The 18,639-nt window shown below is 40.7% G+C and overlaps 1 protein-coding gene across 30 annotated transcripts in view; it reads left to right on the top strand.

The window, feature by feature from the left end:
* The window catches only part of MAGI2 (membrane associated guanylate kinase, WW and PDZ domain containing 2), a 1,127,025-nt gene that overhangs the window by 864,838 nt on the left and 243,548 nt on the right, over positions 1-18,639 (top strand). For all 30 annotated transcript variants that reach the window (XM_037889230.2, XM_043552267.1, XM_043552288.1 and 27 more), the window contains one exon: positions 12,783-12,840. In XM_037889230.2, the coding sequence (XP_037745158.1) occupies positions 12,783-12,840 (58 nt within the window). The remainder of the gene's footprint in view (positions 1-12,782; positions 12,841-18,639) is intronic.

The raw sequence follows: 18,639 nt of genomic DNA, 5'->3' as shown, positions 1-18,639 counted from the left end.
GAGGGGCAGGTATTATCTTCGGTGCCAATGATTAGTCCATGCACACTGCATCTATGAGACCGATGCTGGCTCCAGCACTGAGCATGAGCACAAGGCTCCTATCAGTACTTAAAGCACCAACTGCTTTACCTTTGTCAGTACCAGTGCACCCTGCATTCTGGACTTTGGATGAGGCTAGAGATTTATTTGCCCCTCCTCTGTCTGTGGACTGTTTGGAAGGTTCCGTGGGGTCATGCTCAGAGACATCTTCCTCCTCTCCCTTGCCTGCTTAGTATCACTCTCAAAAGTTGTTGAGACCTCCCAGGAATCACCATTGGGGTACTGATATCAGGACCGCTCCCTAGCAAGAATGCGGTCCTTGTCCCAAGTCCTCCTGGCCACCAATGCCGCACCTCTAGCCACAGGGCCTCATAAGAACATAAGAATGGCCATACTGGATCAGACCAAAGGTCCATCCAGCCCACTATCCTGTCTATCGACAGTGGCCAATGCCAGGTACCCCAGAGGGAGTGAACCTAACAGGTAATGATCAAGTGATCTCTCTCCTGCCATCCATCTCCACCCTCTGACAAACAGAGGCTAGGGACACCATTCCTTACCCATCCTGGCTAAAGGCCATTAATGGACTTAACCTCCATGAATTTATCCAGTTCTCTTTTAAACCCTGTTATAGCCCTAGCCTTCACAGCCTCCTCAGGCAAGGAGTTCCACAGGTTGACTGTGTGCTGAGTGAAGAAGAACTTCCTTTTAATTTGTTTTAAACCTGCTACCCATTGATTTCATTTGGTGCCCCCTTGTTCTTATATTATGGGAACAAGTAAATAACTTTTCCTTATTCACTTTCTCCACATCACTCATGATTTTATATAACTCTATCATATCCCTCCTTAGTCTCCTCTTTTCCAAGCTGAAAAGTCCTAGCCTCTTTAATCTCTCCTCATATGGGACCAAACCCCTAATCATTTTAGTTGCCCTTTTCTGAACCTTTTCTATTGCCAGTATATCTTTTTTGAGATGAGGGGACCACATCTGTACACAGTATTCAAGATGTGGACGTACCATGGATTTATATAAGGGCAATAAGATATTCTCCATCTTATTCTCTATCCCTTTTTTGATGATTCTGAACATCCCATTTGCTTTTTTGACTGCCCCTGCACACTGCGTGGATGTCTTCAGAGAACTATCCATGACGACGCCAAGATCTTTGTCCTGATAAGTTGTAGCTAAAATAGCCCCCATCATATTGTATGTATAGTTGGGGTTATTTTTTCCAATGTGTATTATTTTAGATTTATCCACATTAAATTTCATTTGCCATTTTGTTGCCCAATCACTTTGTTTTTTGAGATCTTTTTGAAGTTCTTCACAGTTTGCTTTGGTCTTAACTATCTTGAGCAGTTTAGTATCATCTGCAAACTTTGCCACCTCACTGTTTACCCCTTTCTCCAGATCATTTATGAATAGGTTGAATAGGATTGGTCCTAGGACTGACCCTTGGGGAACACCACTAGTTACCCCTCTCCATTCTGAAAATTTACCATTTATTCCTACCCTTTGTTCCCTGTCTTTTAACCAGTTCTCAATCCATAAAAGAATCTTCCCTCTTATCCCATGACAACTTAATTTACATAAGAGCCTTTGGTGAGGGACTTTGTCAAAGGCTTTCTGGAAATCTAAGTACACTCTGTCCACTGGATCCCCCTTGTCCACATGTTTGTTGACCCCGTCAAAGAACTCTAATAGATTAGTAATACATGATCTCCCTTTACAGAAACCATGTTGACTTTTGCGCAAATATTTATGTTCTTCTATATGTCTGATAATTTTATTCTTTACTATTGTTTCAAATAATTTGCCCGGTACTGATGTTAGACTTACTGGTCTGTAATTGCTAGGATCACCTCTAGAGCCCTTCTTAAATATTGGCGTTACATTAGCTATCTTCCAGTCAGTGGGTACAGAAGCTGATTTAAAGGACAGGTTACAAACCATAGTTAATAGTCCTGCAATTTCACATTTGAGTTCTTTCAGAACTCTTCGGTGAATGCCATCTGGTCCCGGTGACTTGTTACTGTTACGTTTCTCAAATAATTCCAAAACCTCCTCTAGTGTCACTTCAATCTATGACAATTCCTCAGATTTGTCACCTACAAAAAATGGCTCAGGTTTGGGAATCTCCCTAACATCCTCAGTCGTGAAGACTGAAACAAAGAATTCATTTAGTTTCTCCACGATGACTTTATCGTCTTTAAGTGCTCCTTTTGTATCTTGATCATCCAGGGGCCCCGCTGGTTATTTAGCAGGTTTCCTGCTTCTGATGTACTTAAAAAACATTTTGTTATTACCTTTTGAGTTTTTGGCTAGCTGTTCTTCAAACTCCTTTTTAGCTTTTCTTATTACATTTTTACACTTAATTTGGCAGTGTATATGTTCCTTTCTATTTACCTCACTAGGATTTGACTTCCACTTTTTAAAAGATGCCTTTTTATCTCTCACTGCTTCTTTTACATGGTTGTTAAGCCATGGTGGCTCTTTTTTAGTTCTTTTACTGTGTTTTTTAATTTGGGTTATACATTAAGTTGAGCCTCTATTATGGTATCTTTGAAAAGTGTCCATGCAGCTTGCAGGGATTTCACTCTAGTCACTCTATCTTTTAATTTCTGTTTAACTAACCTCCTCATTTTTGCATAGTTCCCCTTTCTGAAATTAAATGCCACAGTGTTGGGTTGTTGAGGTGTTCTTCCCACAGCAGGAATGTTAAATGTTATTATATTATGGTCACTATTTCCAAGCGGTCCTGTTATAGTTACCTCTTGGACCAGATCCTGCACTCCACTCAGGACTAGATTGAGAGTTGCCTCTCCCCTTGTGGGTTCCTGTACTAACTGCTCCAAGAAGATATTTAAAGTATCGAGAAATTTTGTCTCTGCATTTCGTCCTGACGTGACATGTACCCAGTCAAAATGAGGATAATTTAAATCCCCCACTATTATTGAGTTTTTTATTTTGATAGCTTTTCTAATCTCCCTTAGCATTTCATCGTCACTATCACTATCCTGGTCAGGTGGTCGATAATAGATCCCTACTGTTATATTCTTATTAGAGCATGAAATTACTATCCATAGAGATTCTGTGGAACATGTGGATTCATTTAAGATTTTTATTTCATTTGATTCTACATTTTCTTTCACATATAGTGCCACTCCCCCTTCCCCCGCACGACCTGTTCTGTCTTTCTGATATATTTTGTACCCCGGAATGATTGTGTCCCATTGATTGTCCTCACTCCACCAGGTTTCGGTGATGCCTATTATATCAATATCCTCCTTTAACACGAGGCACTCTCTTTCACCCATCTTATTATTTAGACTTCTAGCATTTGTGTACAAGCACTTTAAAAACTTGTCACTGTTTATTTGTCTGCCCTTTTCCGATGTGTCAGATTCTTTATGTGAATGTTTCTCGTCTGATCTGGCCCATACTTTGTCCTCTTTCATCCCCTCCTCCTGACTAAAACCTAGAGAATCTCTATCAATAGACTCTCCTCTAAGAGAAGTCTGTGTCCAATCCACGTGCACCTCTGCAGCAATCGGCTTTTCCCCCCATCTCTTAGTTTAAAAACTGCTCTGCAACTTTTTAATGTTAAGTGCCAGCAGTCTGGATTCACTTTGGTTTAGGTGGAGCCCATCCTTCCTGTATAGGCTCCCCCTATCCCCAAAGTTTCCCCAGTTCCTAATAAATCTAAACCCCTCCTCTTTACACCATTGTCTCATCCATGCATTGAGACTCTGAAGCTCTCCCTGCCTACCAGGCCCTGCACATGGAACTGGAAGCATTTCTGAGAATGCCACCATAGAGGTCCTGGATTTCAGTCTCTTTCCTAACAGCCTAATTTGGCCTCCAGGATGTCTCTCCTACCCTTCCCTATGTCATTGGTACCTACATGTACCACGACCACTGGCTCCTCCCCAGCACTGCACGTAAGTCTATCTAGATGCCTCGAGAGATCTGCAACCTTTGCACCAGGCAGGCAAGTCACCATACGGTGCTTCCGGTCATCACAAACCCAGCTATCTATGTTTCTAATGAGTGAATCTCCGATTACTAACACCTGTCTTTTCCTAATGACTGGAGTTCCCTCCCCCAGAGAGGTAACCTTAGGGCAAGAGGATACCCCAACATCATCTGGAAGGAGGGTCTCAACTATGGGAAGGTTTCCCGCTGTTCCCGTTGACTGCTCTCCTTCTGTGGGCCTTTCATCCTCCTTAACAGCGCAGGGGCTGTCTGACCAGAGGTGGGACAAATCTACAGTGTCCCGGAAAGCCTCATCAACATACCTCTCTGCCTCCCTTAGCTCCTCCAGTTCCGCCACCCTGGCCTCCAAAGCCTGTACACCGTCCCTGAGAGCCGAATGCACACATATGCCACCCGCCCACAGGGAAAGTAATCATATGTGCTACACCGAGTGCAATAAACAGGATAGCCCCCACTCTGCTGCTGGGCTTCTGCCTGCATTTTCTCCTGCAGTTACCTAGGTAAATGATAGGGGTTTTGTTTAAATCAAGAATTTTTGATTATAATTTAGTTTAAAGGTTTTAAAGAATGGCAAGTGTACCTTGCCCCCTTCCCACTCCCCTTCCCAGCTCCCTCTCAAAACTCCCTGTTAGTGGTCCCTGTTTGCAAAGCTCCCTGGTCGCTTGCTCACTGGTTTATAAAGCCCTGGCCTCCTTGATAGCCCCGCCCCCTGCCTAAGGCTCAGCCAGTGAACAGAGGCTTCTAGATTTCAAACCTTGTTTTGAAGCTCACAGCCTCCTTGGAACTGCTGGGATATTCCACAGTTGATGAGATCCCAATCCTTGGCTCAAGCCAGAGTAAGGTCATCTATTCCCGCAGTAACCTCTCCTCCTGAACCTCCAGTGCTGCAGCCACAGACAAAGGTTGCTCCTATTAAACTAGTTCACCCTGAATCATTGTTACAGGTGCATAGATGCTGGAATTAGGGGTGCTGGCTTGAAGCGGTTTCCATCATATACAAGGTTCACAGATGGGTTCAATGGCTCTCAGCCCCCCCACTATTCAAATTGTTCCAGCACCCCTGTACAGGCACCACGGGAGATTCCATTGGCTCTGCTTCTATTACCCTCTTTACCACCAGATGACTCTGCAATGCCAGAGTCTTCCTCCAATGTACCTGAGGAATTTAAAACATATTGGACCTCCTGAGGTATGTGGCTTCAGCTTTGGGTATTCAGGCTGAGTTTGTTCAAGATACCCTCCATAAGGGGAGAGTGTCTTTCCCCATAAATGAATGGTCTTGGATCTGCAAAGACCATAGGGAACACCCCAGCATCCTTTCACCTACAGTGATGCATACTGATAAGAGATATTATGTGCCTCTTTCTGGTTTCGAGTGCTTCTACACACATCTGGTGCCTAACTCTCATTTGTTGTAATGGCAGCTAGTGAGAGGTTAAGACAGGGGAGATATAAGTCAAAAGACAAGGACTCTAAAAGCTTGATGAAGTAGAACAAATTTTCCTCCCACACCTTACAAATACATGTTGCCAATCAGCAAATGTTTTTATCAAAGTACAATTTTATAAATTGGGAAGTTGTGGCACAATTTACAGATAAGTTGCCAAAATCCTCCAGGTAAGAGTTTAAGGCTTTCATTGTGGAAGACCATTGAGTGGCCATCCGTAAGTCACTACTGTCTGCTTTGGACATGGTGATTCCTTCCTCTAGAGTTATGGCCTCTGCTGTAACTCTGAAGAGGGCTTCTTTGTGGCACAATTCTTGTATGGCTCTGGAGGCCCAACAGACAATTGAGGACTTACCCTTTGACAGTCGACCTTTATTTTCAGAGAAAACTGACAAAATGTTACATTCTTTAAAGAATTCTCAAGCTACATTGCAATCACTCATTGGTGGGGTGGGGGGGGGGGCGAGGGGAAGGGTCCACTTAGTGGCAATCTTGATGTTCCATACTCTGATCCAGGGGAAGTCAATGTTCTCAAACTCCATGGTTCAGGGATTTCTAAGAGGAATCATTCATATTTTTTCCACTGGTGAAAGAAGCAGTTCCTTAATACTGTGCTGGCTGCCCTTCTGGATACTCTGTTTGAGCCATGGCAACTTGGCAAAACCCCCATATACCCAATTTTCAAAAACAAAGTGTCCCTAAGACCACATACAAAAAACTTCTGTCTGAAGTAGTTTCACAGTTTCACCTGAACCAAATAAAATACTTACCTATATTCTTTCCTAAGCCACACTCAAACACAGATGAGCAGCTCCTTCATGTATTGGATGTGAGACTGTGTTTGGCATTTTATTTGGAGAGAACTAAACCATTTTGTTCATTATGTCATGTTTTTGTCTCCTGTGCGGATCACACAAAATGTTGGGTGATCTCCTCATGGACTATTTCCAGCTGGATAACTTCCTTTTTTTGCAATGGTGTTTGGAGTAACTCAGGCCACACCTCACAAAGGTCAGGGACTCATTCAACTGGGCCCCAAGTGATGTCAGTGGCACTTCTCAACTATGTTTCAATATTGAACATTTGCAGGGCTGCTCCCAAGTCTTCCACACGTACTTTTACCAAACACTATGCAATTATGGCTGCATCAAGATTGGATGCGAACTTGAGAAGGCAGTTCTGCAGTATTCTTTAAGCAGAGTCCAAGCTCACCTGCTACAGCTTGTGGGTCACTTGAGTGGAATATACATCTGCAACCACTCATAGAAGAAAAGATAGTTACTTACCTATAGAGTAACTGTAGTTCTTTGAGATGTAGGTGCAGACATGTATTCCAAAACCCATCCTCCACCCCTCTACGTTGGATCTCAACTATTGGCATTTGATGTGAAGGAACTGAGAGGGGTCAGGACTGTACAGCCCTTAAATAATTGTAATAATTTATTAAATAATAAAGGAACGGGAGCCAGAAGGTTGCAAGCACTTCCCCTACGGATACTGCTAGGTAAAGTTCGCTGGCTTTGGTGCAATAGGCACACACACACCTGAGTGGAATACACGTCTGCAACCATATCTCAAAGAACAACAGTCACTATACAGGTAAGTAACTGTCTTATTTTAGCAACTCTGGGAGAAAACAAAAACTGATAGACTAGACTAAATATTACTAATTTCTGAAACTGATTGACACAGGATGTAGATGATTAAAGACATTATGTATTGCAGTGAGTAGTATTCAAGGAAATAAATGGTTGTCAAGTCAACGCCCTACAGCCAATGTATTTAATAGATCTGAAATATATTTATAGTGCAAGTACACCACCACTCAGGCATTCAATGTTTCCATTGCACGGGTAAATAATTATATGCAACCTCATATCCATGAGAATAAATAATGAGTGAAATAGTTTGTAGTTACAGACAGGCTGTGGAATGCAATGACAATGTGTTTGTGGGATTTGCCGACATGTGGATGGCAGTTGGAGAACAGTGTTATTTTGGTGTTTGGTTTGAATTGGGTAAACATGGTTTTGACTGAGAGCTGGTGGGTTTTCTAAGTGAGTGGTCTGTAAGAATTTGAAGAATGAAGCTGCTTTCTTTGTGATTGCAGGGTTCTTTGTCCTAATATCTATCTGTGTGTTAAGAGTTTTTAAGACAGTGAGAGATTTAGCCTTCAATTTTTGATCCAGTTCATTTTTTTTCATATCCTTTGTTTTGAAAGTTAGTATAGTGTAGTTGGGATCAGTGATCTGCATTTTCCAATTTTAAATACGGTCAGTATTTGCAAACCTGGACAGGTTTCTCGAACTGTTAGTTTAGAGCATTATAGCAGACTGAAGATGGGTTTCAACATGAGGCTTTCAAATGCTACATGGATGGCTGCCCTATAAGGCCTTCTCTGACTCGTGTTGAACAATTGTCTGAATGAATATACAATATCTTTTTTGCTGAGTTTTGTAAGGTGATCTGTAACCCTTTCCAAATGGCAACCACATCGCTATTGTATTTGTTTCATATAACCTCTTGTGTAGTCAATGTAAACATTCTCTTGGATGTTTGTAGTATCAATTGAGCACCTAAACTTAGATGATTAACTAGTATTCAGAAAGGACTTTAATAGAAACTTCAACTGTTCATAATTCAAATTGGACTACATTACATGTTTCTTGTACTATTTTTTTAACACAACATTAATGAGATACTTGTCCAGGATGTAGTTAGATTATGAAGACACAAGCTGAATAAGGAATGGGGAAAGAGAAGAGAGGAGTCAAATCAACACAAAATGAGCAAAGAACACAGATTGGTGAATGGAAAAACTCAATATTATCAGGAAGGTCTGTTGTACAGGTTCCACAAGGAGTCCTAATTTGTGTGACTGGCTTTTTCCATAGCAAGTGACTCAAGCTGACATTGACTTTGATAGTTTTATAGGGATAATATTTTTCACCAGGGTGAATTCTTCTTGAACAATTTCTTCCATGTATCAGACACTAAAATCACTTTCAGGAGCAGCAGGCATATTTTTCTTTTTCAACCTCTTTTTACTGTGACTGATGCAAGGAAAATCCCACTGTCCTTTTGTTCAGATGTTCTCTTATTAATCTCTTGACATATATATAATAGGGCAGTGATGCAATGTAGGCTGTTGTTTCAAAACCTTTGGAGGGCTTGTGTGTCTCTTCCCAACGTGGCAAACAGCAAGAACTACATGAACTACAAAAATACGAGTCCTTCCTGTTGGTGAAGGTAATTGATATTCTTCATCTCAGTATATGAAGATCCATAATGCTTCCCTTCTTTCCATCCCCTGGGATGTACAGTGAAACCAATAAGAATGGATGTGAAAGGCAGCACCTTTTCAGATAGCAGACGTAGCATCTGGATTGTTAGTATAAGTAGGCTGCAATGAGGTGGTTCTGCCATCAATTATTAAAATGACCTGCTTGTATGCAAATTAAAGCTGTTTTATCTTTTTTAAAAACCTTTTTTGGTGGATCTGGTGGAAAACCTAGGACTTTTTGTTAATACTTGAGCATTTAACACATTTGAAAGTAGGTGACTCATTCTGTATTTAAAAACCTGGCTCATGTGCATCGTGAGCAAGGTACCTGAATGTTACCATGTAGTTTGGATTTTCTTTTTTTGTAACTGACAATGATCACTGTGCTTCTAACTGGATTCTACTTTTCTGGCAATGGATAAATGTAAAATGTACAATTTACACTGTGCATATACTGTATACCCAGCACATATATGGTCACAAAAAGAGGAATATCTATGTCCAAACTTGATATCTGTATTGTCCAAACCCTGCAAAGGACTCTTGCTGGTTTTCACCTTTACGTTTTTTAAAAATTTTCTTGAAACAATCGCTAGATCATATGAAGAAATCCCATCAGAATGCTGATCTAACCTTAAGGTGAAATATTATATTGATTTTAAAAAGCCCAAGTAAACAACATGGAACTAAAATTTCTCCTCTGTTACCCAGGGTAACCCCACTGAAGTCAATGGTGTTTCAGAAGCATAAAAAAGAGTAGAGTTTGTTTCATTAATGCAAAGATCTTTGACACAATGTTGTTCTTTCTGTGATGCTGCTGGGTGCAGAAATTATGTAAAGTTTATAAAACTCCATATCCCATTGTCGCAAAAGGAAAATTGGAAAGCACAATGTAAGTTCGTCATCTTCCCAACTCAAATTACTGTTGTGAGAAGTAGCCTCTTCCATTTTTTGTTTATAATAATGTCCTTTTATAAATGTTTACTGCTTGCTTCTCATCCCTGACAATCAGCACCAGACACAGTGGACCAAATGATGAAGATTAACTGCAATGCTCACATCCAGTATTGTTCAAATGTCTATCTTGGCTATTTTATGAAACATGAAAGTATTGCTCTCATGTAATCTTTCAGTTCCCCAGTGAAAACAGAATAGATGCCACTATTTAATGACAGGGAAAAAAAATCAAGAGGCTGCTTAAAGCAAATGTAGCAGAAGATTCTTCTAACAACAGCTATGCACTAAACTATGCTCTGCTAACCTTATCTTGCAAACTTCAGCTAGCAGCCCAGCGTTTGCGCTCTGGCAATTCCATTTCAATGGTCTGCGTAGAATTTTAATTAAACATAGCTCTCATGGTGCATCTCAAATGGAAGAATGAAATTAGGGCATACCCTTATGTAGAGTTTATATCTATCGTTATGGTGCACAAAGGTAATTTTAAATTTCAGTTTTTTTCCAAACTAATGACTATATTATGATATTAGATAATTAGTGGTTTAATCCATCCATTTCAAAAAATAAAATGGGTTCTCCATAATATGCCCAATTTGTTAAATTTTTACAGATTTTTACACGAGAAAATGGAATTGTCCATCTGAAATATCAATAGTTGGGCTAGTTCACAAATACTGTTATGTATCATTACATTAGAAAAACATGGACTGATAGGCTTATAATAAATCGTCACATTATTTGTGTATATTCACAGAAAATAAAACCGCTGTATCTAAGTTCTTTAGATACAATCTTAAGAGTGTATAACTCTAAATAGAAACGGGGTACTTCCAATTCCAGCAATAAACTTTGAAGTGTGTGAAACACTGTAATAAACTTTGAAAAGATTCCACAAATGGAAGAAACTAAATGACAGTTAGAGCATTGCTTATATATATTTATATAGACATAAATATTTACTAGCTACCTGTTTAATTTGCTCTCTCATGGAGAGTATCTTTATTATCATTAAGTTAACACAATAAATTGGAATGGAAAAGCCTCACAGGATGCAGATAAAATAAAGTGTGTGTCTATGTTTGTAAGACAAATCCCTTGTATTGTTGTGTCCCAGGTGGGCAGGAGCTTTTTAAAGCAAAGCAAAGCACTGAGCCTTCAGAGCAAGACCTAAATATGAATTGTATTGATCATATATGCACTGAGTGTAAAATTCACCTCTGTACGGACAGTCAGCACAGGACCTATGCACTACTTGCCTCGTGTGAATATTCATGGGGCATGGACCAGGCTCCCTAAATCCAGTGCCAAGATGCACAGGGCCCTGTAAAACCTGTAAAGGATTTTCTAGGATCAGTCTCTTTTATTGTTTTAAAGTTCTGGTGAGGTGTCTGGAGGGGACAACCCCAGGACTTTCACTATTGATCACCTTACTATTGAAATAAATTATTTTGCATTTATGCCTTTGCTATTGCAGTTTTAAAATAACCTCAGAAAAGAGACACAAACTTTGTTCAAATTCAGATTGCCAAATAAAGGTTCGATTTACTTTAGAAAGACTTGATTATGGTCATAGTAGAAAAACTTAGACTAAGAAAATTAAGGTACAGGCTTTTGAGCTTTAAATTACTCATCTGTGGAGTTTCTCTTTGAGTTAAATACTATCTGCCAGTCTTCACAGGAGGATTATTCATTCTGTATAGCTTCGGGGACAGTCAAAGCAGAAACTCCTGCACAGGACAGTGTGACAGGAAGACCTGCCCATGAAGTACTGCTGCCAGAAATTGTGCCTCCCCATTAAGATGCCACAGCAGGCTAAACAAGTTCAGTCAGAGCAGAACCAATGTTTACTATTTCAGATGTGATTGTTTGAGAGGTATCCAGCAGAGAATATCTTTAAAAGCTGTTCCTATCTGCAGCTCTTTCAAGCTCACTCTTTGTCATTTAAATCTTTCTTTCCTGTTAGCCTTTTATAGCGCATCAAGGGGTGAATAGCCACAGTATATCTGTGAAACAAAGGGCTAAGTTCAAGTCATGCAGGTGGACCTCATGCAAGGCTAATGGTTTACATTGCATATGAACTATGATGATTCTATCTAACCTAGGTTTATAGACTTACTACATCCAAAATAACTATATTAAAAGTGTGATAAGGTTGCAAAGTCAAGCACTCCAAAGCTAAGAAATGCCAGACTTTAGGTTGTCCATGCAACCTCATTCTTTAATTACATGATCGCATACTCTTCCCTCATCTCCTCCCACTTCAACCAGGAATAGGTTAGGAATACCCATAGATTTGTGAGTCAGAGCCTCCATCAAATTTATCTTGCCTTGGCATTAATGATTATTCACTTCATGGAGTTGGTTTTTTTAGTTTGATTTTTTGCACTCCCAACTACTGTTGTAATATTCTAAGTCCTGGTTAGTAATATGACAATGTTGGGAATTTTTAATATGATTTTTATCTTGGCAGCTTCCCTTTAAATAAATACAACTGTATGCTCTATGTACCTTTGGAAGAAGAAGCCCAGCATATCACTAGGGAATGAGATTATACATGATATGCTGCTATTGCCGGTTGGCATAGCTGTCTGCAGAATAAAAAAGTAGCTCAACTAAAATGTATTGTATTTTGTAGTGGTGACCCCTTTCACACAGCAAGCCTCTGAGTGCAACCCCCCTTATAAATTAAAAAAACACTTTTTAAAATATTTAACACTATTATAAATGCTGCTGGTGAAGCGGGGTTTGGCGTGGAGGCTGACAGCTTGCGACCCCCCAGGTAATAACCTCGTGACCCCTGGAGGGGTCGCGACCCCCAGTTTGAGAACCCCTGTTCTAGAGAATGAGAATTCTAGATTGGCATGCCAATTTTCAAGTCACTACTACTTGCTGCTGCCATGGCACATGCCTAAAATTTGGCATTGGTTTTGAGCACTAAATCCAACTTTGCTATCCAGTTGCTACACTCAGCACCCAGTAGAACTCTACTCTTTCATTACTAGAAATCTTGGCATTTTGTGCTATATTTACTGAGAGAGATAACTCTTTGTTTTTCAGAGCTTCCATATGGCTGGGAGAAAATTGATGATCCCATTTATGGCACTTATTATGTTGAGTAAGTTCCCAACTTCAATATTAATTTGCTGTTAATAGTTCATAACCTGATATTAATATCCTGTTCAGTGTTTGAATTGGAAAGGTGTGGGCACAATTATTTTCACCTTTGACTTCAGGTTACGCAGGAATTATCAGACTCCACTATAGTTGCAGTAAATGAACAGTTTCTGTATCTTTCAAACTGGTTACTCTGTCACTTCTTCTTGAGCCCTGATCTCATCCTGTGTATTCTAGAAATATGGGGGGGGGGGAAGGTTGAGGGGAGCATTTAAATCAAATGTGTTTTATTTTCTGTTTAACAAGTTTTAGACAAGCATCAAACAAGGTGCAAATCCTTGCCAATCCAGGAACAGAATAAAATGTAATCATTTTTGCTTCATAATGATACTTTTCAGAATAGTCTTACTTTGCGGTTAGTCTGAGAGTCACATTATTTTGTATGAGTGCAGGTTGTATCTTATGTGAAATTTTTCTATGCTCACTCATGGCATTAAGAACAGGAGTACTTGTGGCACCTTAGAGACTAACAAATTTATTTGAGCATAAGCTTTTGTGGGCTACAGCCCACTTATGCTCAAATAAATTTGTTTGTCTCTAAGGTGCCACAAGTACTCCTGTTCTTTTTGAGGATATAGACTAACACGGCTGCTACTCTGAAACTCATGGCATTGTAATTTTGCACCTAAAGGCACAGCTAGAAAAGGAGAATGTAATTTTCTATTATTTTAATGGCACAATCCCTGCCTGCATTTTTCCAGGAGAACATGGTGTGTGTACAAAATAAAGAAAAGATCCTTTCTCCCTTCCATTTAGTATAGGTCTTTGTGCAGTGGGGTAAAGCGGATTACTGCCCAAAAGAATAGATGTAATTGATTAGTCTATTTACCTCGAGCTTACATAAAATACCCAAGAATTGAGAGAGATGAAAATGGCTTGCTTCTCCTCTGCCTTTTATCTTGTGCAGCCATTGACACTTGTGCAAAGTGAGTCTAAAGTGGCAATAAAATGATACCTAATCAAAATGATAGCATTATATTCTCTCTCTGCACAGGTGTCATAGACTACCCAAGTTATAAAGCCATGGAGAATCAATCCCAGAAACTATTAACTCACTTTCCCCTGGTCACAGTCTACAGATAGTGAATTGAGAGCCCATCCAATTGAGGAAAGGGGCAAACACACCAGACAAAAATCTATGAAACAAATAGCAGATCCATTTATTCTAGAGGGAAGAACTTACAGAAGAAGGTTATGAAAAGAAAAACCCAAACTCAGATCCTTACACTGAGAGCCTCACTTTGTTTCCACAGTTACCCAGTACAAATTACAGTGTTTTACAGTTTGCTTAACCCATAGTTCTCTGATACCCTGTTGTATCTTGATTCCATACTAACACTACATCTATGCTGGCTCATTCTGGAAATATACCAGCTCTCATGCTTTCCTAGTTTCAAACTGCAGTGCAGAGCCGTGTTGCCATCAGTTTGGGCAGGAAGATGGCAGAATGCTTCTTAGATCCCTGAGAATTTAGGAGCCAAGTTTTTAGGGCTTCCCTTCCACAGCTGATAAAAGAGCTACAGCACCTGGGCATCCTCTCCTGCTCCTCCAGACCTCCCAAAACAAAAGCAGAACTGTAATAGAGTCCTTGGTGGGTTGGGTTGCCTAGTGGTTAGCGCAGGTAGTGCCCCCCCACACCCTGGTGGGCCGGTCTTACAGTCCTGGTCCTCCTTTACTCAGAAGTGTGGTGAGGAGTACTGGTGGTTTGAGTCTCTCCTGTAATGAAGGCAGTGGTAGGGGAGCCCAGGCCCACCCACTCCACCAGGCTCCAACCCAGGGCCCTAAGAGGGTCAACAATATCTGGCCACCAAAAGTGCCTCTGAGTCACCCTCCCTGGGTCACTTCCTACCACTGCTTTTCTCTCCCAGCTTTTAGTCCCAGGAAAGGTGTAAAGAAAAAGGAAAGGTAACCAAACTGTCAGCCCTAACTGGGCTCAGCGTATAGCCTCCCTTCCCTCAGGAAGGCTTCTCCAGCCCCCTTGTCAGGAGCTTTCTGGGTAAGTCTGTCTTTCTCCCCAGCCTTCCACCTTCTGAGCTGGGTTGCTCCCTTTTCAACCCATTCTCCAGTTGGAGCGTGCTCTGCAGGGGTCGGGGTGGGGATACCTGGCCCAGTACTGTCCTTTAAACCCTTCTGGTCCAGTGTGGGGTTTGTACACCCCATCACAAAAACAAAAGCTTCGCTTCGGCCACAGTCCCGCTGACTCCTTTGTAAAGCAGCAGCAGCTGCCCTGGGTCTCTGTGTTCCCCAGCTTGTCCTCTTCCCTCAGATGAAGGAGCCATCAGCTCTGCCCCTGACCCAACTCACTCGCCCTGTCCAAATTCCTACCTACCCCAAGCAAACAGGTGAGTGGATTATTTGAACCCCTGTATATAATGAATAATGCCAAGAAATTACTCCTCTGTCTTTATGCTTGGGTTTTTATAATATTCCTGTGTAGTAAGTGATGGCGTTCACATATCTCTTTATAGTAATCCTCTTCATATCTCCCAAATATATATTTATACAGCTGCTGGTAGTGACTAATGATCTTCCGCACAAGTGGCTATATACTTTAGAGACTAACAGGTGTTGTGCAATTCCTGTGCATTAAGCTGTCCCTGCGGCATCTCCTTTGAGCTAAATACTGCCGAAAACATTCATAGATTCATAGATACTAAGGTCAGAAGGGACCATTATGATCATCTAGTCTGACCTCCTGCACAACGCAGGCCACAGAATTTCACCCACCCACTCCTGCGAAAAACCTCTCACCTATGTCTGAGCTATTGAAGTCCTCAAATCGTGGTTTAAAGACTTCAAGGAGCAGAGAATCCTCCAGCAAGTGTCCCGTGCCCCATGCTACAGAGGAAGGCAAAAAACCTCCAGGGCCTCTTCCAATCTGTCCTGGAGGAAAATTCCTTCCCGACCCCAAATATGGCGATCAGCTAAACCCTGAGCACATGGGCAAGATTCACCAGCCAGATACTACAGAAAATTCTTTCCTGGGTAATTCAGATCCCACCCCATCTAACATCCCATCACAGGCCATTAGGCCTATTTACCATGAATATTTAATTACCAAAATCATGTTATCCCATCATGCCATCTCCTCCATAAACTTATCGAGTTTAATCTTAAAGCCAGATAGATCTTTTGCCCCCACTGCTTCCCTTGGAAGGCTATTCCAAAACTTCACTCCTCTGATGGTTAGAAACCTTCGTCTAATTTCAAGTCTAAACTTCCTGGTGGCCAGTTTATATCCATTTGTTCTTGTGTCCACATTGGTACTGAGCTTAAATAATTCCTCTCCCTCTCCGGTATTTATCCCTCTGATATATTTATAGAGAGCAATCAGATCTCCCCTCAACCTTCTTTTAGTTAGGCTAAACAAGACAAGCTCATTGAGTCTCCTTTCATAAGACAGGTTTTCCATTCCTCGGATCATCCTAGTAGCCCTTTTCTGTACCTGTTCCAGTTTGAATTCATCCTTCTTAAACATGGGAGACCAGAACTGCACACAGTATTCCAGGTGAGGTCTCACCAGTGCCTTGTATAACGGTACTAAAACCTCCTTATCCCTACTAGAAATACCTCTCCTGATGCATCCCAAGACCGCGTTAGCTTTTTTCACAGCCATATCACATTGGAGGCTCATAGTCATCCTATGATCAACCAATACTCCAAGGTCCTTCTCCTCCTCCCTTACTTCTAATTGATGCGTCCCCAGCTTATAACTAAAATTCTTGTTATTAATCCCTAAATGCATAACCTTACACTTCTCACTATTAAATTTCATCCTATTACTATTACTCCAGTTTACAAGGTCATCCAGATCCTCCTGTATAATATCCCTGTCCTTCTCTAAATTGTATCCTAGCTTCGTGTCATCCGCAAACTTTATTAGCACACTCCCACTTTTTGTGCCGAGGTCAGTAATAAAAAGATAAAATAAGATTGGTCCCAAAACTGATCCTTGAGGAACTCCACTGGTAACCTCCCTCCAGCCTGACAGTTCACCTTTCAGTAGGACCCGTTGTAGTCTCCCCTTTAACTAATTCCTTATCCACCTTTCAATGTTCATATTGATCCCCATCTTTTCCAATTTAACTAATAATTCCCCATGTGGCATGGTATCAAACGCCTTACTGAAATCTAGGTAAATTAGATCCACTGCGTTTCCTTTGTCTAAAAAATCTGTTACCTTCTCAAAGAAGGAGATCAGGTTGGTTTGGCACGATCTACCTTTTGTAAACCCATGTTGTATTTTGTCCCATTTACCATTGACTTCAGTGTCCTTAACTACTTTCTCCTTCAAAAAATTTTCCAAGACCTTGCATACTACAGAAGCCAAACTAACAGGCCTGTAGTTACCCAGATCACTTTTTTTCCCTTTCTTAAAAATAGGAACTATGTTAGCAATTCTCCAATCATACCGTACAACCCCTAAGTTTACAGATTCATTAAAAATTCTTGATAATGGGCTTGCAATTTCGGGTGCCAATTCCTTTAATATTCTTGGATGAAGATTATCTGGGCCCCCCGATTTAGTCCCATTAAGCTGTTTGAGTTTCGCTTCTACCTCAAATATGGTAATGTCTACCTCCATATCCTCATTCCCATTTGTCATGCTACCATTATGCCTAAGATCCTCTTTAGCCTTATTAAAGACTGAGGCAAAGTGGTAAGGCTTACGCAGTTCCATTACACAGTCACTGGAACCAAAATGGAGCACGTAGTTGTCTGCATTTTAAGCCCACCCTCCATCAGGCAGACACAGGCTTCTTGCCCCATGTGCTGCAATGCAGTTGTGTTTCTAGGCTGTTGTTGCCAAACCCACTCATCCCACAGACAAAATATAAAGGAGGGAAAGGATACCTTAAAGGCATACTGTACTTACTGTAATAGAAAAGCTTTAATGGGATCTAGCAGAGATCTGGAATAGTAAGAATGGATGTTCATAGACCAGCATTAAAAGTGCAGCAGCACTAGCTTTATAAAGGCTTTTATAGTCAATATAAGGAGCTGTATTTTAATCTGCTTTCTAAGCTCAATAATTTGGTAGTGAAAATTGTTGTCCATTTTTCATTATAAAAAGTGACAGTGTTACACCTTCCTTTATTACTAGCATTTAACAGATGATTTAATTTTTAACTAGATGAAATCACATTACAATAAACTCTTTTAATTATGTCATAAAATGGATAAATCATGAAAAGTTAGGTTATGAACCTTTGCATATTCAAATCCAATCCAACTTTATAGGAATCACTTTAAAACTGTCAAGGAAAGAATATCCTACCCTCCACTTATTAGAACATCTGTATCTCTCTAAAATAAAGAGGGGCAGTTTGCGGGGATAAACCACTGAAGTAATCAGATTCAGTGTAACACCTTGCAGTGGTCAGCCATAAGGAGTATTTAGATTCTTAGCACTCAGTTAAGCACAAAATATTTGCAATTTTCTCTAGAGTGTGAGGGCCCAGATGCTGCTTCTCCTCTCAGTTGTACATAACTAAGGTTCAATGGATAGATATGCTCTTAATTCACCTTACTATTGCAAATCCAAACTTATCTGCAAGGGATGGACATTTGCACTAACTCTAGCAGGTGAAACTTTCTACTGTGACTGGGTCAACTTCATAGAATCATAGAATATCAGGGTTGGAAGGGACCTCAGGAGGTCATCTAGTCCAACCCCTTGCTCAAAGCAGGACCAATCCCCAACTAAATCATCCCAGCCAGGGCTTTGTCAAGCCTGACC

This window comes from Chelonia mydas, chromosome 1 (genome assembly GCF_015237465.2).
Source record: "Chelonia mydas isolate rCheMyd1 chromosome 1, rCheMyd1.pri.v2, whole genome shotgun sequence".
Lineage (NCBI taxonomy): Eukaryota > Metazoa > Chordata > Testudines > Cheloniidae > Chelonia > Chelonia mydas.
This window is presented reverse-complemented; position numbering and strand designations above follow the sequence as displayed.